General features: G+C 46.5%; 1 protein-coding gene across 3 annotated transcripts in view; it reads left to right on the forward strand.

Moving 5' to 3' along the window:
- The window catches only part of LOC119170863 (uncharacterized), a 103,532-nt gene that overhangs the window by 32,707 nt on the left and 47,434 nt on the right, over nucleotides 1-23,391 (forward strand). For all 3 annotated transcript variants that reach the window (XR_012893685.1, XR_012893684.1, XM_037422143.2), the window contains exon 3: nucleotides 8,400-8,621. Coding sequence is in view for 1 of the 3 variants with exons in the window: in XM_037422143.2 (XP_037278040.1) it covers nucleotides 8,400-8,621 (222 nt within the window). In the remaining 2 variants the exon portion in view is untranslated. The remainder of the gene's footprint in view (nucleotides 1-8,399; nucleotides 8,622-23,391) is intronic.

Here is a 23,391-nt window from a genome sequence, read left to right on the forward strand (position 1 = left end):
TAAACCAGTGAGCACGGTGTCCATAACATGCTGGAACGTCGCAGGTGCCGAGCAAACACCAAAGGGCATGACCTTGAACTCGAAGAGGCCGTCTGGTGTTACAGACGCAGTCTTTTCTCGGTTTCTCTCGTCTACTTCGATCTGCCAATAGCCTGTCTTGAGTGAGGTCCATTCATGAGAAGTATTTGGCGTTTTGGAGTCAGTCAAGGGTGTCGTCTATTCGGGGGAGAGGGTATACGTCCTTCTTCGTTATCTTGTTCAGTCGGCGATAGTCAATGCAGAAGCGTAGTGTTCCATCCTTTTTTTTCCCTAACACCACCGGTGACGCCCGTGGGCTTTTTCAAGGCTGGATAATGTCGTCCCGGAGCATTTCGTCGACTTGTGTCTTTATTGCCTCGCCTTCTTGCGTCGAAACTCTGTAGAGACTCTGACACAGTGGCCTGGCATTTTCATCTATTACAATTCGATGTTTCACGACAGAGGTCTGTTGAATTCTCGATGATGATGGAAAGCAGTTCTTGTATTTCAGCAGCGGGTTCTTGAGCTGCTCTTGTTTATGCGTCAGAAGGCTCGGATTAACCTTGAAAGCTAGTTGAAAGGTGTCAGTCATCGAAGTACATTTGGCAAAATTGGTTAGGGTGAAAGCCTTGCTGGCTTCCAGTATCTCTTTAGTGTGGGCAACCGTCATGCCTTTTGTTCACGTGCTTGTACTCTTTGATGAAGTTCGTGAGCATCACTGTTGCGTTCCCTCCTCACTGCTCCTCACGGAAATTTCCTCCCTCCTCACGGAAATTTCGCCATTGATCAACAGGTGCTGATCGCCTTCAAGGACGCCTTGCATGTCTGTTGATTCTTGAGTGCCTACGAAAATGCTGACGCTGGAGGGAGGAGGAATAGTGACTTGATCTTCCAGCACATTGAAGGCGTGCCTTCCTGACAATGTGTGCGGCGGCAGTGCTTTATGGACTTTGTTTTTTGTTCGATGACAGCACCGTTGAGGCTTAGGAAGTCTATACCAAGAATTACACCTCTCAAGCAATGCTGTAGTAAGATGAAGCTTGTTGCGGGGTAAATCTTGTTATTAATGGTGACTGTGGCTGTAAAGATTCCTGACGGCGTAACTAGGTGACCTCCAGCGGTACGGATTTCAGGGCTTTCCCAGGCTGTCCTAACTTTCTTCAACTTCGCGGTGAACGTCCCACTGATGACAAAATAGTTGGCTCCGGTGTCGACAGGAGTTGTGACGCTGTGGCCGTCGATGAGGACGTCGAGGTCGCTAGTTTGTCGTCTTGCATTGCAGTTGGGTGGTGGCGTTAAATCACGGCTACAACGATTTGTACCGCTGCTTCAATGTTGCGTCAACAGGTATTCCGCTGGCTGCGAAGTATCGACGTTGGAGCTGCATTCGGGAACCGGCAAGTTCTTGAGGCTTCGTCGCGTCTTCGTCGGCGGTGGAGAAGGAAGATCTGCGGCTGTTCGTCATACAGCAAGTGCACCTCCATCAGTTGCTGCCCTTAGTTTTCCTGAAATAGGCTAGGCGACCAGCCCATTTGGGCCAGCGTACTGCCACTGGTACGGTGAGGTAGCAGCCTGGTGAGGGTGAACGAGATGGTTCCGGAGGTGTCTTCTGCGCTCCGACAAGATAGTCGGCGATTTCACGTGGTCTTTCACCCCACTGTGGACGCGGTGCGTCGATGGCACAACCACGTAGCCCCATCTGGCGATACTAGCAGCGGCCATACGTGTGCCCTGCTTCACCGCACCGGTAGCACAGTGGGCGGTGGTCAGGGGCGCCCCAGACGTCAGTCTTCCTCGAAGCGAAGCGCTGGCTGGATGGCGGGCGGTATGGCGTCGGCAGGGGTGGTGGTGGTGCCTGGCGGAAGAACTGCGGTTCGGCAGTGTCCTGACGAGGGCATGGAGGAGCACTGCGGCGCACTGCAGCGACGTAGCTCATTGCTTCCGCTTTAGGCTGCGATGCTTCGGTGAGTTCAAGGGCTTGCTGGACTTCTTGACGAACGAGGTTGGTGATCGAGTCCACTCTAGGCTGTGATTCCGGAAACATCTTACGCAGCTCTTCACGTACGACCACTCGGATAGTCTCACGAAGGTCGTCGGTGCTGAAGGCTTGAACCTCGGCGTATCCCACGATCGGAGAGCACCGTTCGTATTGCCTTGTTCTCATCTCGAGCGCCTTCTTTATCGTTGTAGCTTCTGTCAGGAATTCGTTGACATTCTTGGGCGGGTTGTGAATGAGTCCCGCAAAGAGCTCCTGCTTGACACCACGCATGAGGAACCAGACCTTCTTATCCTCAGCCATGCCAGGGTCGGCGTGACGAAAAAGCGGGTCATTTCTTCTGTGTACATGCCAACGTTTTCGTTTGTGAGCTGTACACGGCTCTCCAATAAGGCTTCAGCTCGTTCTTTTCGGACAACGCCTGTGAAGTTGTCCAGAAAGGCGGCACGAAAAATGCCTCGCGTCAGAAGTGTAGCTTCTCAATACTCAAACCATGTTCATGCTGATTCTTGTAGGGCGAAATATACGTGCCGCAGCTTGTCATGGTTGGTCCAGGTTTGAAAAAGGCGACGGGGTCGAACCTTTCCAGCCAGCTTTCCAAGTGTTCGAGTGGGGAACTGCGAAAAGTTGGCGGCTCCTTGGGTTGCAGAAGCAAGATCGGTGCAGGTGGCACAGGCGCTGTCATTATTGCCGTGATCAACGTTAAGGTCTTGGTCATCTGTGTCGCGTCCGGTAGAAGCCCGTACTTCGGTAGGAGACCTTGTTGCTTACAACTAACTCACTGCTCATGCCTGGCATCGTTGTCTTCTCCGCGACGGGGACTGGGCTCCTGGCTTGACAGGGGTGTCCGGTATATGAACGAAGCAGCACCTCCACCAGATGTCACGGGGTCGTGATGTGAATGGAGGGAGCAGACTCCAGGTCGAGGAAGAAACTGTTTATTCAGGCCGAACTTGTGGCCACACAAAAGGTAAGTAAGACATTGACAGCGGTGAACAGAGCGTCGATCAACTGACAAGCGGCGAATCGTGTCGGCAGTTGTACACTTGCCATCGAATATTCTAGGGTTATTGCTAGCAGCGACATATGTTCTAGAATAATCTGTAACGTTCACAAAGCAGGTTTAATCTGAACAAAATGATCTACTGCCATCCCGAAGTTTCTCGAACAGTGTAGGCGGGGTTTGCGCTGAGAATTATTGGCAGTGAAAGGATGTGATAACAAAACTTGAGGATGGAACGCGACAATATCGTCGATGGCATTCGTGAACAAATTTGTTTTTGAATTTTCGCTGATGATTGTGTGCTATTTAATGAAGTTAAATGTTCAGAGGATGAAGTACTGCCTAATCTTAACATGGAAAAAGTTTCATAAATGGTGTGAGCAATGGGACATGTTTCTTAACCAGAAAACTGTGTTCATGAAAATAACAAGATAAGTAAGTGTCCTGCCTTTCCGTCCTCGCATGAAATCCATTTCACTCGTTAAAGTTAAAAATTGCAATATAGGGATAACTGTAACAAATACGCTGAAATGGTATTCACACATATCGAACATTTGTGCATTCTCCTTATGAAAACTCTGTCTTCTCAGACATAAGCTAAAAGAAGCACCAGCTGAGGCAAAATAATTAGCATATTTATCACTTATTAGACTGAAGCTTGAATATGCCACTATTGTTTGGGATCCACGCAAGAAAAAAAAAAAAACATTTATGCACTCGAAAAGATTCAGTGCAAAGCTGTACGGTTTATTTATTTAAAGTATCGGCAGACTAACTCCCCAATTACTTTGATGACTCAACATGGTATTTAGACATTGCAACTTCGACTTAAGGTACAGGGAATAAAGTTTATTTTTCAGCTGAAGCACAGAAAACTAGTGTTACAGTGAAAAGATTATGTATCGCCCCTTTCAACCCTACAAACTAGGCACCGTCATGCTGAATGCCGGCCTAACCCTGCTTAGCACCAAAACTAATGCTTTCAAACTTTTATTTTTTCCACACATGATAAATAAGTGGAAAACACTCCCGTTGACATGACTACATAGCGCTGAGTTTATGGAGAAAAGGGTTAAATAGGACATAATAGTATCTTCTTTTTCGTTTTCATGAGTTGTGGTCCAGTTTGTTGTGCACAAGCGATCAATCTCTTTTTTTTTCTGTGGTATATCGAGAGCTGTAGTTTTTGTGTCGGCCCTTACTTTATTGCTTATAGGCACAGAACACACTGTTGTAGTTGTTCTACCTATCAGTCGTTTTACTGTTTGGTTTTCTCCTACATTTAAAATTTTTGTTCCTATTACAGTGTTTGCCGTTTATGTATATATGTATGCATGTACATTTTCTTGTTTCAATGTGTAATGCTAATATTATTACTTATATATGTATGCAATTCTGCTGGGTCCTGAATGGGCATGCAGTATTTCATAAATAAATATATAAATAAAATAAATATTATTGACCAACAACAAAGGAAATCGGCAGAGATTGATAGACATCTGCAGTAATGAGGGAGATCTGCTGTAATGAGAGGGGTTTCGGGATGTTAAACACCAGATATTAATATATCTTAATGAGGGAGGATAAGCTTGAAATTAAGTAGAAAAATATCAGCAATCATGATTTTTGACAATAACGAAGGCAGTGAGCATAAGATACAGGAGGTCATGCTGGAGGTAGAGGATAAATACAATTATCTGGGCATATGAATCAACAATGGGGCTGAGTATCAAGGGAGCATGAAAGATGCGTAGCGACTAAAGGCGACAGCAATACAGATGTGATGAAAAATGGGGCACTCTGGAATTACAATAGGTACGATGTTGTGAGAGGAATTTGAAAAGGGGTCATGGTCCCGGGTTTGATGCTCGGCAATGCTGTCTTGTGCATCAGATCAGAGGTTCGAGCAAGATTGAAAATTAAGCAACATGGAATACGTAGCCTTGCTTTGGGAGCACACGGGAATACCCCAAAGGGGGTACAGGGGGACATGGGATAGACATCGTTTGAGTGCAGGGAAGCTAGCAGCAAGATAGAATTTGAGGAACGATTGAGAAAAATGGGAGAGGAGTGTTGGGCGAGGAAAGTTTACAGCTATTTGCATATGAAGAATGTTGATACTAAACGGAGGAAGCAAAGATTGTCAAGCAAGCATTTAGACAACAGCAGCATAACAAGCCAAAAGGAAACATCGGTTAGGGAGAAGGGAAAGGGAACAGAGTGAGACATGTGCAAGATTGGAATGCTTACAAAATCATCACTGGAGACCAACTGAACTTTCGAGTGGGAAACCTCCCCCCGAAAAATCTGCAATAATTCTCAGGGTAGTTCTCAGCTGTTTGAGGCCAAAACGGGAGTATTGCGGACCAAGATGTACCGAACCAAATACGAAGGCGCACACACGATATGTAGTGTGTTCGGAGAGGAGGAAATGGCTTAACATTTATATTGTTCTGTAAAGCGCTCCACCCTATAGTTCAAAATAATGGCGTGCAATTTTTCAAAGCATTGGAGTTTAGGGACAGTGAACGCAAAATAGACTTTAAACAGGTAGAAATAACAAGGAGGAGGCTAACTGATTGGTTGTTACAATCAAGGGGAGAGTGAAACTATATCCTTCAACACATAGTGATAGTACTTAACTTTATTGGTGGCGTGAGCTGCTGCCCGATCTCATGGATACAGACTTATGCATTCATCCATCCATTTATCCATCTACCCTCTCTTTCTGTTTCTCTTAGTGTGGAGGCCTAAACTGTCAACGCTGTCGAGACCACGTTTCTGTTGTTGGGATTGTGCCTTTTTGCGGAGTTGCCGCAAGCTATGTCCTGGAAGCGGAAGGCTCTTTCCAATAAGGACAAACTGGGCATTCTTTGAAAGGTCAATAAGGATCCCAAAAGAAAAAGGCACAGAGATGGCTAAGGAGCTAGGTCTCGCAACATCAACACTAAAGACGATTCTTGGACAATGGGGCTCAGCAATGAAGAGTGTGCTTTCGTTGAGCATCAACGCTAAGCAAGCCAAGACAGCTCAGCACGTGAAGCTTAAAGAAGGTCTTTTGACCTGGTTTAATGAAGGTAGTGCCACTGGTGTGAATATTAACGGCAAAATCTCTGCGTGCGAAAGCAGATGAGATCGCACTTGCTCAGCTCGTCAACGGATTTCAGGCCTCAGGTGAGTGGCTGTATCGTTTCAAGATGAGACACTGTCTCGTTTACAAAAGTGTCTGTAGCGAAGCTAGGAAGGCTGATGAGATCGTTGTTAGCGACTGGCTTGCGAAGCTGCAGTCTCTCATCTCGTGGTATGAGCCTCATGATTTTTTTAATGCAGATGAGCCTGGCCTGTTTTTTTTTTAACCTTCTGCCCGAGAAGAGCATTTGCTTAAAAGGTGAAGCGTGGCAAGGAGGCAAGAGAAGCAAAGAGCGAATAACGGTTCTTTTATGCTTTAACACTGATGGTAGGCAAATTTCAAAAGCTGAATTCGGTGCTTCAAGCGCAAAAACCATTTGCCGTGCGTCTATCGTCGTAACATAAAGGCATGTATGACAGTGGCCTTGTTTGAAGAATTTCTGTCGCTCCTTCACAAAATGATCAGCAAGAATCAGAAGATTGTTCGGCTTCTTGACCAGTGAGCTGCCCACCCGAGACAAGCAATGCCCGAAAACGTCAAACTGGTCGTTTTGCCTGTGAACACGATGACACACTTGCAACGGCTAGATGCTGGAAATATAAAAAAACTACAAGCATCACTTTAAGGGCCTTCTTGTGTACCACCTACTTGCCAAAATTTACAGAAGGCAGTCTGCAAATAACCCTCCTGGACGCCATTCATTTTATTGTTATATCTTGAGATCTAGTGACGTTGGCTACCATTGCAAACTACTGTGGTAAATGCAGCTTTTTCAAGATTCCCCAAAAGGTGCCTTCAGAGCCAGAAGGGGCAATCAAGGGTTAGGAATGTCTTGATGCTGGGTGTACAGCGACGACCTGTGCATGGTGGATGACAACCTCACCACTTGTGCACACACAGTGGAGGATGTTGTTAAGGAGGTCACATGTGATGTTGCCGATTCTAGCGACGATGGCGAGGACATGGTCAACAATGAAGGACCATTACCGGCAGCGGAGGTGCTGCACTTGCTCTACGTCCTGAGGCGTGCTATGGCCCCGACACATGCACGTGTTTTCATGGATTTCGGAAAAGCCTGTTTGTGGCTTGATGAAAAAGAAGAGAAAAGACATTAGAGGTTTTTTTCTGCAAGAAATAAATGTTTTTTATGTGTGCCTAAAATGAGTTTTTCTCACTCATCGTTAATTTAGCTAGTTTTACTAGTGTTTTGATTATACGAATTTTGGCCAATATGAGTATTTTTTGTGACCCTGCGAGATTTGTATCGCCAAGATTCTACTTGTATTTCCACTATGACATTGGCAGTCATGGATTTGTTGCCTTAAATAAAGGCCCAACCCCGCTGCTGCGTTCCTCTCCTCTCATCCATATTCAAATGACACTGTGAAGTATCGAAATGCCTTACATAGTTTATGAGTAGTACTTGTTTTTAAGGACCGGCTTTTGTATTGGCATGCATGGGTACAGTTTCATATACGACATCACAAAGCAGCAATTCACTTTGTCTCTTGGTCATTGTAGCAGCCACATGTGAGTAGAGCTCCTGAAAAATGTGGGCAGCATTCTTGCTTATTTTGTAATGTGCAACGTCATTTTTAATGGCCTCACTGCTTTGCAATGTTACGTTTCTTCTCTGTCACGGCGTCGGAATAATAATAATTATACTAAATACAGTGCTTTAGCACCAGATAGTGAGAACTTATGTGCTGAACCCTCAAAGTTGCAAGAAATTGGTCAATTTTCATTCAGGAAGCGTGTAGGTAAGAGTGTTATAGTGCCCATCTCTATGCGAGCCTAGGCTAAGCCGCGTGCATAAAGCAGTGAATCTGATAGTGACATCTTGGAATATCGTGTGTAGTATGGCTAGCAGCTGTGCTCTAGCATCCAACCTGGTGTAACAGAACAAAGTGTGAGCATTAAGAAATGCAGCCACTGTGCCGAGTGAAGCGGCCTTTGTGCTTTACGTCGCTTCAGTGCAAGTCGAGTTGTGAGAACACAGCATGGACGAAGCGACAACCTGTCTGCGGATTCCTGTAGAGGGGCACACAACTGTCCCCGGCTTCTGAAAAAGTGCAGCTCCTGCTGGTACATGGTATACTGTACGAGAAAAATATGTACTTGGTTCTTGCTGGAAATAAATATTAGGCTTTCTGTACGTAACTTAACCACTTTTGTAAAAAGCTTGGTTATGGTAGTTGGGAGGCCTGGCATGTCTGGATATTAGCCTAATCAGCGGCTGTTGTCTTTTGCAGTGCAGAAATGTGCCGTCTTCCACATGCCCTGTCGTGTCGGAGATGTTGCCAATGATTAACGAATGGCTGTTGTCACTGGCGGTCGAGATCCATGAGATTGGGCCGGGTTGCCTTGCGCTCACTGCCCTCGATAATATCAACATGCCCCCGGTTACCACCAGGACAGTCAACCACGCTGCTGTCTTGCTGCACTGTCTTCTCACCAAGCACCGCTGCGTTCAGGTATGGCAAAGAGGGTGGATGTACTGTACTTGAAGATCTGAGCACAAAGGCCAGAAATGGACAAGACATGTATGTGATAATTTGAGCGCAGAGAGATAGGGACCCTCGTGCTAAAATTTTCACATGTGCAGTGGTGATGTGACTGTGCCAATTGCATCGTTTTCTACAATTCCATATCTCTGCGTCTTGCTGTGCACACTCGAGTACAGCTTGCGCCAGTTCGCTAGTCTGCCTTTGTACAGGGCGCCAGACCGTTAATGGCCCAAAACTTTTTTTGGTCACCACAAACACAACTAGGGCTTTTTTCATAATGCGCTGCTAACCAAAGTGTCTGCACCTCGACGTGTGTGTCCGTTTTTGGAAGTTTAGCATGCCGTCGATAGCCTCTTGTTTGTTATAGAACTGGCGATAACATGTAGAAAAGTAACTCTGGGTACCATAATGTAGTCACCGTGGCCAATGGGCAACAGGTATCGGCACTGCGTGCTAGAAACTTCCTATTCTCTCAAATTTAAATTCGACCATGAAACATTTAGTTTGATACTTTGCAAAAAAAAAGTTGACTCCTCTTGATCACGCCGCACAAGGTTCTTCGCTATACAGTGAAATCTCGGTATAACGAATTTCAGGGGGCCACGGCAATTGGTTTATTATTTTGAAAGGTGGTTATAGTGAAAGCCCGAAAATTAACCATAAATTTTATTTTCAACTGACCAAAACGACTTACCTTTACAATGGTGGGTCCTTGAACCTGTTTTTCACGAGAAGAAACAAATGCACAAGTGAACACCAAAAAATGCACGTTTACTTTAAAATAGTCTCTGATATTTTTTTCTTTTTTTGACGCGTGCAGTACAAACTGCAGCACGAAGGCCTCCAGCTCATCCACATTCCTGTGGTGCGATTCTGTTCTTTGGTCACAATAGCCTGCTTTTTGCCTTCCAGTTGCCGAAGAATATCCACTTTCTTGCTTAGCGAAAACTGCTTTTGCTTCTTCGTCGCAAATGAGACGAACTAATTTGTAGTAGCACCGCAGCGCGAATACCGACTTGCTTTGCAGACGCGATAAATAATCACCAAAAAAAGATGAACACGACTGACAAACAAGGCCTCCCAAAGCACATGTAGAAGTGATAAAGGAAGAAAAAGCCGAAGCGTCGCGGCTGCCATCGCCTCTTCAGAAAAAAAAAAGCACAAAAAAAAAAGAAAGTTTCTCGCGTATCGTTTTCTGCTCCCTCGCTGTCTCAGGTTTTCCGGGCCCATGCTTCTTGATTCCCAACTCCCACTCTGCCTCGCTGATCTTGCCCTCCCGTGTTGGCTTCACCCCTCGCATTTGCTCTTGTAAACCTAGAGCGTCGGTGTTTCAACAAAAAGAAGGAAAAAAAAGTCTTCTTTCGTTCTTTTCCCTCCGCACCGTCGCGTGTCTTTGGAGAAGCAAGGTGTCCGTTCACTTTGTCGTCTGCTTGCGTACCGCTCCGGTGGTCGCGATGGATTTCAGAACATGAGTTCGTAGTACTGGGGCGTCGTTAATATAATGCAGAGCTAAATTGACGTTTGTTATTCTTAAAAGTTTGGTATTCTGACGTACCTAGTAGTGAAATAATTTTACATTGAAACTATTAGCAGTCAGCACTAGATTTTTAAAAGTTTGTTAATCTGAAAAGTTCATTAATGTGTGGTTTGTTCAATTGAGATTTCACTGTATATGTCTATCGTAATGTTAAGCGTAAATATCTAAGTAGAGCTCACGAATGTGCAAGGGCTCGTCGCGAGTCTTGATTTCCAAACTGACTGATCCAAACCAATGCACGTAGTAATTGAGACGTGAATTCAGCCACAAATGAAGAACAAGGACTCTCACGCCTCCTTAACGTCATTAGAATAATTTGTGTTGTCAGTTGACAAAAAAAAAAGCAGTCAGTTTCACTCCATGGGTGAAGCGATTAGTGCGATAGAAACAAAATGCAATGTTATACGAAGTGAGGCTGGCAGCTCACTCATTAGGATTCGATATCACGCAACTGTACAAAACACTGGTTTAAGAGAGTAGGAATGCTCTAAGAACACTCTTCGCACTGGCAAGATAACGTGCGCGCCAGTGACGACCGCCGTGGTAAAATCAAAGGTCACAGTTGATGCTAGAGAGACCCCTCTTCCCCCTCGCGTCTGTTGACCCTAGTTAAAGACGGGCAGGGCGTTTCCTTCCTGTTCAGAGTTTGACAGCTCGTCTTAGAAGACCGGGGTGGGGGCATCTTATCTCATGCGCCTCAGAGTGAAGGGGACTGGGCGACATGATGGCGACGGTAGAAACCCTGTTGATACTGTCAGTATATGCTAGCGCAGTGAAAGGTAAAACCATAGAATTGTTAGGTAAAATAAGTCTCCCCCGTCCTGTAAATAATCCCAAGTGATTCCCTCGCACTTGTTGGGAGCTACGCTGGGCGAGCTCATCATCCTATGTTTGGAAGTGGCACACTGACTACCTCCCCCCCTCCCCCTCCCACCCCCCCTAAAAAAGGTAGCGCTCCTATCTAACCAGTCAGTCGCCATCTGTCACCTAGCCTGAATGCGGAATGCCGTAGTTAATCTCGAACCATGTCAGTATCGCGGGGCCAATACCTACCCATCGCACCTTGACAGCATATTTATGTGAAAAATTCGAGAACAGGTGAGTCGCAAAAGCCAATATTTTGACAAACGGACTCGTCTCCTTCATGGCTGCCTTGAATAAATCCATCTCTCCCTCCTTCATATTTAGATTGATCACGGACCCCACCCCTTGTACCAGCTGTTTAAATGATGTCAGTTTCATTTTTAGAGTACTTTTTAATCTGAATCTGGAAAACTGGAAGTGCTGAGCCCAAAATCATCTAAGTTGAAAGGAAAGTGTCACTGGGTGCTCACACATCCAGCAATTATTGAGTAGGGTGGAGCATTATTCCCAGTGAGTGGTGGCAATTATTCATTGCACTATCTACGTAACCAATTTCAAACAGTACATTCCCACTTGCAACGATCGAGTTTTTATTTTCATTCTTTAATTTTGATACTGCTGGTTTTCTGATTAGGTTTTATTTTTTGGAGTCATCTTATGACTCCTGTCATATTACAGAAACAATATGCACCCTGCCTACCTTGTCATGAACACATGTAACGTCCTTGTCACTAACGCTTCACTTTTGCACATCTTGTGCAATGCAGTGAAACCAGAATGTGGCACTTTGGTGAAAAGAACCTGATGAACGGCTGCTTTCTGGATGTCTGCCTTGTCTCCTTTTTTGCATTACAGCAGCGTTTCCAGTGTAAACACAGTAAGAATATTCACCAAAAATTTAGACATGTTTTGCACCAAGTCATCCTAAACTCCGTTTTTTCGGCTCCAAATTTGCTCCAAAACGCAGTTTTTCCTGCGATAAATCTGCTTCAAAACAGACTTTTTCCTGCTTCAAAAATTGCTCCAAATCGTAAATGGGAAGGATCATCACTGCGTGTGCTACGGCACCACCTCGCACAACTTTTCATCATTCCGAGTATCGTAATTACTCGAATCCAAGGCGCACATTATTTCTGGTTAAGCGAGATCATAAATCGCATGCGCGTTAGAATCGAGTACGAAAAAAATTGAATACGGTCATTCTATTGCCATCGCCATTTCCAAGATGGCCGCCCCCTACGTGCGTCGGCATGGCGCGTCGGCCATTTCTGCCTATGTGTTTTCCATGTGCGGCACTTCGTACGTGTGCTGAGAAGTTCGTCATCTTGTAGTGCATTAGCATCCACGGCATGGAAGGGCCGACTCCAAAAACTGTAGAATTGAGTAAATATGGTAAGCATACACCTATTCAACCTGCTTTTTTTTTAATAGGGCCCCTCACCAGGTACGAACATTGCAGAAAAACAAGGAGGGTGCGTTGGTCAGGCATTGGGAAATAGTGTGTGGAAAGTGTAAAGTATTAAAGCACTTTTGTCTGCGTAAAAATGGCTGAATTTCAAAATGGAAAAGTGTGCGTCTTTTGTCTCAAAACATCTACTGCTTTAGTCAAAGTCATGCTTTTACGCACTGTTTTGAATGTCAGTGAGTGTGGGAGGTGACTTGTTTCATTATTGAGTGCTAGTTCCATCACTGAAAAGACATAGCAAGGAAAAGGATTCATCACAGATATTGCTGTCTAGGCTCCCAGCAGATAGCTAAATTTACAGAACTTTGATTGTTTGTCATATTTAGTCAAGGTAAACACCTCTCCAAAGGCGAACTCTCCCAAGATCGACCCTCCCCTTCTGGTGGCATAGTAACAGTTCAGTTTCTCGTAACTTCTCTAATAATGAATTACATTAGGAAAAATCAGTTTAAACACACCTAAGATGGCAGGCACCTTGCAGATTTCAACGTTCAACAAAAATTTGTCGCGAGACGAGATCTGGTGAGGAGCGCTTTACTCTCTAAATTTTGTATTGTGAGCCACCAAGAGATTGGTCTTTAGCCGAATCTTGCTACAGTCGAACCCCTTTGAAAGAGAGACAGATATAGGAGACAAATAGGTATAAAAGACACCAGTATGCCTACAGTGAAACATAGGTCCATAAGAAAATGCATGTGGGGTGCCCTGCTTATAAGAGACATCACACAGCAATTCTGGTTTCTTTTAAGAAACCAGAATTGCTGCTCTGTTCAACTCCATAACAAACTCCACTACAATGAAACTTTCACAACAAACAGTTTTCCATTCCCAATCAGCCACCCATAGAAAAAAGTCTTGTCGCTATGAACACTTCCCCTGGATACCCTACACACTCGCGTAATAAACAATATTTTTTTTCAGAAAAGTTTATGCCTATTTGGTGAGAGGGTTCATTATGCTTGAGAAAAAATTCACGAGCGTTATAACAGCGGTAATTTCGCGTGGCTTTTTGCTTGTCCTGGCTCGTGAAATGCGTGACAAATCTTTTTGTAGCCAAAAGCTCTTGTTTTCTCTCGTAGCGAATGCGCATGGATTGACGCTGAAGTTTCGTCCAGCCGCTTGGCTCCCATGCTCAAGTGCATGCTTGACCAACTTTAACTTTAAAACCAGCAGCAGGTGTTTTCCACTAATTTCACCATAACAAACCCGACAACAAAAATGGAGCGTCGGGTAGTGGCGTACATACGTCGTGGGTCCCATGCAGGGGGGCGTATTGCATGGCCTCCGAGATGGCAGGCGGATGTTTCTACACCGTGCACCGTCATCTCAGAGACCACGCGTTTGTTTTTTTCTTTGTTCTTGTGCCGCTGTGCTTTCGTGGCGCCATAAGCGAAAAGGTTTTGCTGCATTCGACAGATAGCGCTCTGCCGCGAAAGGCACAACTTTCATTAAATTTTGATTGACGTCCACGTTTGCGCTTTGACTGTTTTGCATTGTGAGGACTCGGCAACGTAGACAAGGCGACGATATAGCAAAAATGACTCTAATAAGTTGCAACTATGGCATCAACACAGTCATAGTGCACAAGCGCGCCTAGGAACAACTGCAAAACGGCGTTGCGACTTGATCAACATGTAGCACAAGGTTGACAGATTACATACAGTCTCACGCCTGCCCCCTCTTTTTTGTAAAATGCTTGATTGTTGTAAATGCGGTTTTGTGTCATTGAACCAATGTTTATTTCACGGTCACGCGGATATTTTTGTTTTAAATGAAAGTTCGTTTTAAGTGGGGTCGTGATATGTGGGCTCGAGTGTATATGCTTGAATTATGGCAAACTGCACAAATGGTTCCTCGAGTGGCTCTGAAGCTTGAAAGCAAGCCATGGGAGGAAGACTTGTTTGCTGGCTCTGAGCATTGCATCTGGAACAAGGGCTCTTGGATGCAAGATGGCCAGTCTGCCGACAAGGATAGCATGTGGCCTTGCTTAGGTCGTCTCCAGGGCGATAAGCAGGTGCACCATTTCTAGAGCTGATTGCATAGTGACGACTGTCTTCCTCTTCGAATGGTAATGAGGAAATGCTACACGAGACTGGTGACTGAGCGGTATCGATTAGTGATGAAGATTTGTTGTTCATATCACCAATCTGCTGCAAAGGCGTGGGAGGCACACGTGACGTTGATGTTCTGGCTGCAATGGGCAGTTGACTTGGGAAAACAGAGGCATGCTCTAAAGTTTGGTCGAGTTGACTAACAACGGCAAGAAATGCACTCACAATTGGTGGTCATTATACAGCGATAGTTGTTGCTAAGTGTGCGTTGTGCACACCCTGTAATGCATATTAAATGCTCTGAGGATCTGTCAGTTGGACAGGACATCTTGAAATTACGCGTAGTTTCGCCAACGAGTAGTCAACGAGGCTCTCACTGGGTGATCGGACGCATCTGCTGACTATGTGCTGCTACTGCAAGAATGTAAGCTTGTTCCCTAACTGGTTCTCGAATGCAGCTTTCAAGTTCTCTCACGTTCTCAACTGGTTTCCTGCCACACTTTCACAATCTGCAGCAGGGCCACGAAGCTTACCAAGCGCTACGGCGAGGAGAGTAGACGGTGTCCATGACGCCAAGCCTTGAGTATGCTCGAGTTCTTTAAGCCACAGGTGAGCTGAAATGCTACCGTCACCACTAAAGGTTGGCAGCGAGGCCGAAAGGTCAGGCAACGTAGTGACTTGGACTGGAAACATTGGCTGTTGTGTGAGCATAATTCATGCGCGTCATCTTGTCATATGTACATGCTCATCATCATCAGTCTGGTCTGTGTTGTGGGGCAAAGGCTCGTCTAGTAAAAGAAGTGTCTTGCAGCAAAAACATTGCCTTACAACTGGTGGAGAGTGCTTTCCGGTCCCCTGGTCCTCTCCCTGCAGCGCTTTTTCGTTATCTTCGACTACCAACCATCCCTGGAGCTCCAGTCGGGTCGCCGTTTGCGCAGTCAGCCCACGGTCATGTTGCAAGACGAGCACAACAACAACACGGCTCCATCCACCACGCCTACACTCCTGGGCATGCCTTCTTGGACTGTCACTGCCCCTCAAAAAAATCCCCCGATGTTTGCTGGCCTTCACGGTGAAGACGTTGAAGACTGGTTGAATGACTAAGATCGTGTGAGTGCGCTTAACTATTGGCATGATTCCGTGAAGGTGTCCCGTGTGCCGTTCTATCTGACGGGGGTCGCTAAGACATGGTTTCTCAACCATCAGCTGGATTTCCCAGACTGGCCTACCTTTAAGCAGCAGCTCCATCAGATATTTTCCAACCCTTCTGTACGTGCAGACATTGCCAAACGGAAGCTTGCTGAACGTGTCCAGCACTCCGGTGAGTCCTATATTTCGTACATTGAAGATGTCCTCGCCCTATGCCGTCGCATCGACAGCTCGATGGCGGGACATGACTGCGTTCGCCACCTGCTCAAGGGCATAGGCGCCGTCGCATTTAACCCTTTGGCGGCAAAGAACCCCACCACGGTCGCGGATATCATCAGTACGTGTCAGCGACTCGACGACCTTCAACTTATACGTTTACAACCTGACACAGGAGATCTCAGGCCAACGCATGACAATGAGCTCCGTGCGTTGATACGGTCCATGATTCGCGAGGAGCTGCAACTCCAGGCCACCTCGTCGTCCTGTGAGCTCCACATAACACCTTCTGCAGGCAGCCTCCCCAACATCGTCAGGGAGGAACTGGCATCTATGACGTGTGAGCAAGTCCCGAGCTCGCACACCTCTCTAAAGCCGACATACGCCCAGGTGGTTGCAGCGTCACCTTCTCAGCAATCACCGCAGTACGTGTCAACTACGCAGCCCTCCCTAAATGTCCCCGCCCCAAGGGCACCGCCTCCTTCTTTCCATGCCTGGCGTACATCTTGACCGATTTGCTACTATTGCGAAATATGTGGCCACATCTCACGTTTCTGTCGTCGACGTCAACAAGACGAAAGGTGGGGCTATGGTCACTACGAGAGGGATGAGTTTGCCCCTGCTTTACAACATCGCCACCCATACCATTTGTACCAACGCTGCTCACCATCTCCACAGCACTTCGATGCAGCCAGTACCTTCCGCTCCTCGCGCCGGCGTTCCTTGTCACCTATGCGCTGTTCCTTGTCACCACTTCGTCCGGCTACCACGGCGTCTGATCATCGCCCGGAAAACTAAACAGTGCAGCTTCAGGAGGGAAAGCTGCATTTGGCGGACTGCATCGAACTCCTCCGGAACGTCCTTCAAATGTACTTTCAGTGTGTGTTGAGGGTATATGGACTGAAGCCTTGGTGGACACAGGTGCATCGCTCTTAGTTATTAGTGTGGACTTGTGTTCCCGTTTGCGCAAAGTGAAGACACCGTATGATGGCCCTCCCCTTCGCTGTGCTAATGCGGTTTTCGTTCAGCCTTCTGGTGTTTGCACCGCACGAGTTTTTATTCACGGCATCCTTCACTATATACAGTTCCTCGTTCTGTCATCGTGTACTATTGCGCTCGTTTTAAGGTGGGACTTTCTCTCCTCAGCTTCAGCCGTGATATCTTGCCGTCAGAGGGTCATTCGCATGTCAGATACTGCGCTTTCGTCTGATAAAGGTGCTCATAGCCAGCGCTTCGTCACCGCTGATGACTGTTTTATTCCTCCGGGTAATGAGCATATTCTGACCCTGACATCAGATAAGATCAGTACTGGTGATGTGTTCCTGGCACCGTGTGGACGCTACATCTCTGGGCTTACCATCGCTCCTAGCCTGGTGCGCTTTCACGATGGCAGAGCATTAGTTATGGCAGTTAACCCTACTTCTTTGCCTGTTGCACTGCCTCGGGCCACCAGTGTGGTTTGCTTCACAGATACCGAACCACTTTCTTTGGTGCCCCTTCACGCAGACGCGCCATCTTTCTCTACGAGTAATGACGACGATGCTACAACGGCTGCTTTAACAGCCACAATAAATCCCGATCTCACGTCAGCCCAAAAGCAGGAACTTTTGGGTATCCTTCAAAAACACAGTGCTTCATTTGATGTCAATTCCAAGCTTTTGGGTCGCACTTCCGTCGCCGTACATCGAATTGAAACGGAAGGCAATGCAATTGTACGCCGCCGCCCATATCGAGTGTCATTCACAGAGCGGAAAATAATCGAGAACAACGTTGCTGATATGCTCAAACGAGATGTTATCCGGCCTTCGTCCAGCCCATGGTCATTGCCTGTAGTGCTAGTCCGAAAGAAGGAGGGGTCGGTGCGATTCTTCGTCGATTATCGAGCACTTATTAAGATCACGCGCAAGGACGTCTACCCGATGCCACGAGTGGACGACGCACTTGACTCTCTGCAAGGGCTGAATATTTCTCAAGCCTCGATTTACGGTCCGGTTCTTGGCAAATACCTATGCATGAAGCGGACAAAAAAACTGCCTTTACAACACCAGACGGGCTGTACGAATTCAACGTCATGCCATTCGGCCTATGTAACGCTCCTGCCACGTTTTAACGCATGATCGACAGAGTTCTACGTGGTGTAGAATGGAAAACATGTCTCTGTTATCTAGATGTCATCGTCATTTTCTCCTCTTCTTTTCGTCAGCATCTTGATCCTTCGGAATAAGTTTCGACGTGTATTTTAGTGCTGGACTTCGGCTAAACACAAAAAATTGTCACTTCGCCAACAAGAACGTCAAGATGTTGGGTCACCTTGTCAGCAAAAATGGCGTTCGTTCGGATCCTGACAAGCTTGCTGCCGTGATACGCTTCCCTCGGCCAGAAAATTTGAAACACCTACGAAGTTTCCTGGGCCTGGCGTCCTACTTCTGCCACTTCATTAGTCATTTTGCTGCCATCGCGTCGCCACTGCACAAGCTGCTGACATTCGGATCCATTTTCGCTTGGAACGACGAATGTGAGCGTGCGTTTCAAATATTCAAGCATGCTTTAACGTCACACCCTGTTCTGTGTCATTTCGACGAGAACGCACCTACATGTCTCCACACCGACGCAAGTGACCAAGGCATTGGTGCAGTTCTTCTACAGCGGGATGCCACTTCACGGGAAAGAGTTGTTGCATATGCTAGTCATGGTATTACGGCTGCTGAACAAAACTACTTCATTAATGAGCAGGAGTGCCTTGCTGTCGTCTGGGCCATACAAAAATTTCGACCGTATCTTTACGGACGCCACTTCACAGTTATTACAGACCATCACGCCCTGTGCTGGCTCTCGACACTGAGAAACTTGTCGCCTCGGTCGTTGGGTGCTCCGCCTACAAGAGTACGGTTATGACGTCATCTATAAGTCTGGCAAAAGACACCGAGATGCAGATGCTCTCTCTCGCTGCCCCCTTGCACTGTCACCATCGAGTACGTCAGGTGATTGCTCGTCTGGTGGGCAAAGCACTGCGTCACCCCTCACATTATCACAACTTGCGGTTATCGACACGCCAGCTTCAAATCGCTACACCGAGTTCGCCACACGCCAGCGTGATGATCCATATTGCAATAGCATTATTCAATGCCTAAATGGTATATCACCTACTCCTAATGCTAGATTGCACCGACAACTACGGCAATTTAAGCTCAATAACAATATGCTCCATCGTTACGTTTACACTACTGATGGGCACCGCTGGGTTCCAGTACTTCCGCATTCTCTACGTCACCAAGTCCTCGAAGCCTTTCACGACGACCCGTGTGCAGGCCACTTGGGATTTCACAAAACACAAAGCCGCATCAGGAAACGTTTCTTCTGGCCTGGCATCTCTACTTTTGTGGCCAAGTACGTTGCATCTTGCCATCTGTGTCAACGGCGGAAGCGACCAACTTCGTCTCCTGCTGGCCTTCTGCAACCCATCCCGTGTCCCGAGACTCCTTTCGCCATCGTTGTCATAGACTTACTCGGACCTCTCCCCATCACGCCAGCAGGTAATCGTTGGATTGTGACTGCTGTCGACCACCTGACAAGGTACGCAGAGACTGCTGCACTACGCACAAGTTCTGCTTCAGACGTCGCAGACTTCTTTCTCAACGCCATTGTATTGCATCACGGTGCACCTCGCGTCCTCCTGAGTGATCGCGGCAAGACGTTCCTGTCCACCATAATCGAAACCCTTCTCACAACCTGTGGTACAGTACATGAGACGACGCCAGCCTACCACCCCCAAATGGGCTGATATAGAGATTTCATCGGACACTAATAGACATGCTATCGATGTACATCGCACCAAACCACGACAATTGGGATACAGTTTTGCCTTTTGTGACGTTTGCCCATAACACCGCTGTTCAAAGAACTACTGGCTACTCGCCTTTCTACCTCGTGTACGGCCGTACACCGACATTCACCATCGACGTCTCCTTTCTAAATGTTCAAACTGACTCCTCGGCAACCGTATCAGAGCAGTTCATCACAATGCTCGAGGAATGTCGGCAACGGGCTCGCCTTAATAGAGAAGCCAATCAGCAAGATCGCAAGCAACGCTACGACAACTCTCATCGCGACGTCTCCTTCAGTCCCGGGGATGAAGTATTGCTTTGAACGCCCATTCAAACTCCAGGATTGTGCGATAAATTTCAGTCACGCTTTATTAGACCCTATACAATCAACGAACAAATGTCACCAGTGAACTACCATGTCACTCCCAGCGACCTTTTTTCAGATCGTCGCTGTCGGGGTTCGGAGATTGGCCACGTATCGCGTCTGAAGCCATTCGTTCGACGTTCTGTTTCCGTCTAAGACGCGTCCGGGCTGGCCGCTCAAGCGTGGGGGGGAAATAAGTGTGAGCATTATTCATGCGCGTCATCTTGTCATATGTACATACTCATCATCATCCGTCTGGTCTGTGTTGTGGGGCAGAGGCTCGTCTAGTAAAAGAAGTGTCTTGCAGCAAAAACGTTGCCTTACAGTTGTGACATCAAAAACTGCTGTAGTTGGTCACTCAGCACTAGCGTACTTAAAAACGACTGCTCAGCGCACGAGTCAGGCCCACCAGATGGTTGACGGTTCCTGGCGATGTCATGAAGCAAGCACTCAATCATGTCTTCCTTCGAGCCAGTCGTCTCCAGGTTACGGCGCGAAAATTCATGGCCTATAAACTTCGCTGTGAACCCGTGGAGGTTTCCCGCAGTGGCCTCATTCCAGTTTATGAGCGGCATTGCGGTCGATGGACGGGCAGGCAAGTTCGAAGAAGGCTGAGGTCAGGCAAAGGCAGTGAGGCAAGCAGCTAGCACAAAACGCCAACTCACACGAAACGGACAAGTGGTTCTGGTTTCCTTGGCATGGTTCGTCGACAACTGCGCCAAATGTGAGGACTCGGCAACGTAGACAAGACGAAAATATGACAAAAATCACTTTAATAAGCAGCAGATACGACATCAACACAGTCATGGTGCACACACGAGCTTAGGAACAACAACAAAACGGCGTCACGACTAGATCAACATGTAGCACAAGGTTGCCACGTTACGTGCAGTTTCACATCCGCCCTCTTTTTTTTTTTTGTAAAATGCTCGATTGGCTTTTCATCTCACAGCACGGTTGCAAAACTGCTTTAACATTTATTGCATCATTATTTTGTGATATAATGGCTTGATTTAATGTTTTTTCGATCGTCAACGGCACTTGGTATTACCCCGAAACAAGATTAACAGATACACTAAAGAAACTTTTCTTTCTTTTTTCAAAAACCAAAGTGGGTTCATTACACGAGCGGGTTGATTGCATGAGTAAATACAGTACTTCAGCTTTTACGAAATTTTCACAAGTGCTACCACATGAGGAAAAAAAAAGGATTGCCATCCAAGGAGGATGCCACTGGCAACTGTACTTTTTCATGTTGGCTGGTGACTTCCAGAGTCCTCAGGCCGCATTGAAACATCTGCGTTATGTGTTCATTGAAGACATGCCTCCTGCCACCGCAGGCATGTATCAGTAAATTTCTTTACCATTAAGATGATCGGCAACAGATTGTTTGTTCGTTACGATAATGCCAGTAGGTTTGATGCATGTGCGGGCTGCAGTAGCATCGTGCTTCAAGAGCTCTCGCCATGCTTTTGTCGTAGGGCTCCAAAACAAAAATACTGCTTTCATCGCTGGCCTGTAGTATGGAATGACAACTACTATAAAGGCCCATCACAGCCAGCGCACACCTAGTTTAAGGGTAACTACGTTTTGTCGCAACTACTGTCAATGTCCGATTTTCTGGACCCTCAAGGGACCACGAAATGTCCAGAAAATTGGGCAGTCCAGAAAAATAAATGCCCGTGAAAATGCACATTTTTTAACAGTATTTTTCGTGAACGGAGAGGGTAACAACAAAAGTATGAAATTCCCTCATTGAAATCCAGGGAATGCAGCATTTAGCTGGCTCGAAAAGAGCCATTTTTAAAAAAATTTAACGGGGTCGGCACTACCTGATTAGTCAAGACTTTGGCCCAAAAAGTCACTTCTTTTCTTTTGCATGGCGTTCCGCTTGCCTGTGATAATGTCCGACTCAATTTCAGCTAAGGTCATGCGGTCGCTCTACACTGATGAATGTTTCATCAGTGCTTGCGTCCACTCCCAGATAGTTGGCCGTTTAGGCGCTGCATCTTCAATCTCAGTGTCGGAGTGCTCGGAATCCTCCCTAACTTGACGAATGATTTCCTCATTGGTCAATTCCGCTACATCTCGAGGTCTTTGTCTTCATCGGAGAAGTACCCAAATTCTCTCCCAGCTGGGATCAAACGCCGCCAGCGCGCAGATCGTCGAAGACAACATCCACGGGCAGAAGTTCGTCACACATGCTGTCCACTTCAGGCAAGAAGGCTGTCTAGATGAATTCGCATGACGAAAAGGGCAGTGCCAAACTAGAAACTAAAAGCTGAAGATTGGGAAACGTGAACGCGGAAGATAGCACCCTGCAGCACACAATCTACCGCAGAGCTGACAGAAGAACACGTGAATGAACACAATGAGAATGGACCACAGGTCTGACTGAGCTATGGCTGGCAACAGATTGGCGTGCGCTAATTTGGGTCAATTGCAGTTTCAAAGGTACTGCAGGCATGATGAGCACGTAGTACATGAGCGATGCGAGAATGGTGGGTTTGAGGGTACGAGACCAACGAAAATGGCGGCGTTGATGGTGACTTTGATTCTGCGTTTAGGGGTAAAATCGGAAAAATTGGACAGCGAAAGCTATAAGCGTCTGAAATGCTGGACTTTTGATTACATTGACTCTATGGGGAACATGATTATGCCAGAGATAAGTTTCGGAAATCAGACGTGTCCGGAATTCGGGGCGCCCGGAAAATCGGGTATCAACTGTACTGTTAACACAAATGCGGTCTTGTCAATGAAATGAGGGGCAACCAAGAAAGTATGTGTGTATCTAGAGAGCATCAACTCAAAGGTGCGGACAAATCGCAGTAGACGCAATCAGCGATAGCAACAATTCAGTTTTAAAAGCACAGGCTTGGCCAATGTGCACAGACGGAAAATCAGACTACTGTTTGTTGTAACTATTGTGCAAGAAGCGGTGGTCACTATTGTTTCAGTCATTGATGACAAGTAGGCCCTGACGGTACAGCTAACTCAGTGCAAGATCAAAGACAACAAATTCGCAAAACTGCATAAAGCATTTTGGCTGTCATTTTGGCACTACCATAGTCTTATGACTATGGTAGTGCCGAACTTCGACAATAAGTTTTATCTTGGTCTCAGGCGAAGCGTTGTCACGCTCATTCATGGTGCTCAGCATGCGCCGAGGTCAGTCATAATGTTGTATTTTCTCATGCGTAGTCCACCTCTGCTTATACACTTGAACATGAATATACTGAACTCAAAGAGGATTGGAAGTTAGTTAGA

The sequence above is a fragment of the Rhipicephalus microplus genome, chromosome 2 (assembly GCF_043290135.1).
Source record: "Rhipicephalus microplus isolate Deutch F79 chromosome 2, USDA_Rmic, whole genome shotgun sequence".
Lineage (NCBI taxonomy): Eukaryota > Metazoa > Arthropoda > Arachnida > Ixodida > Ixodidae > Rhipicephalus > Rhipicephalus microplus.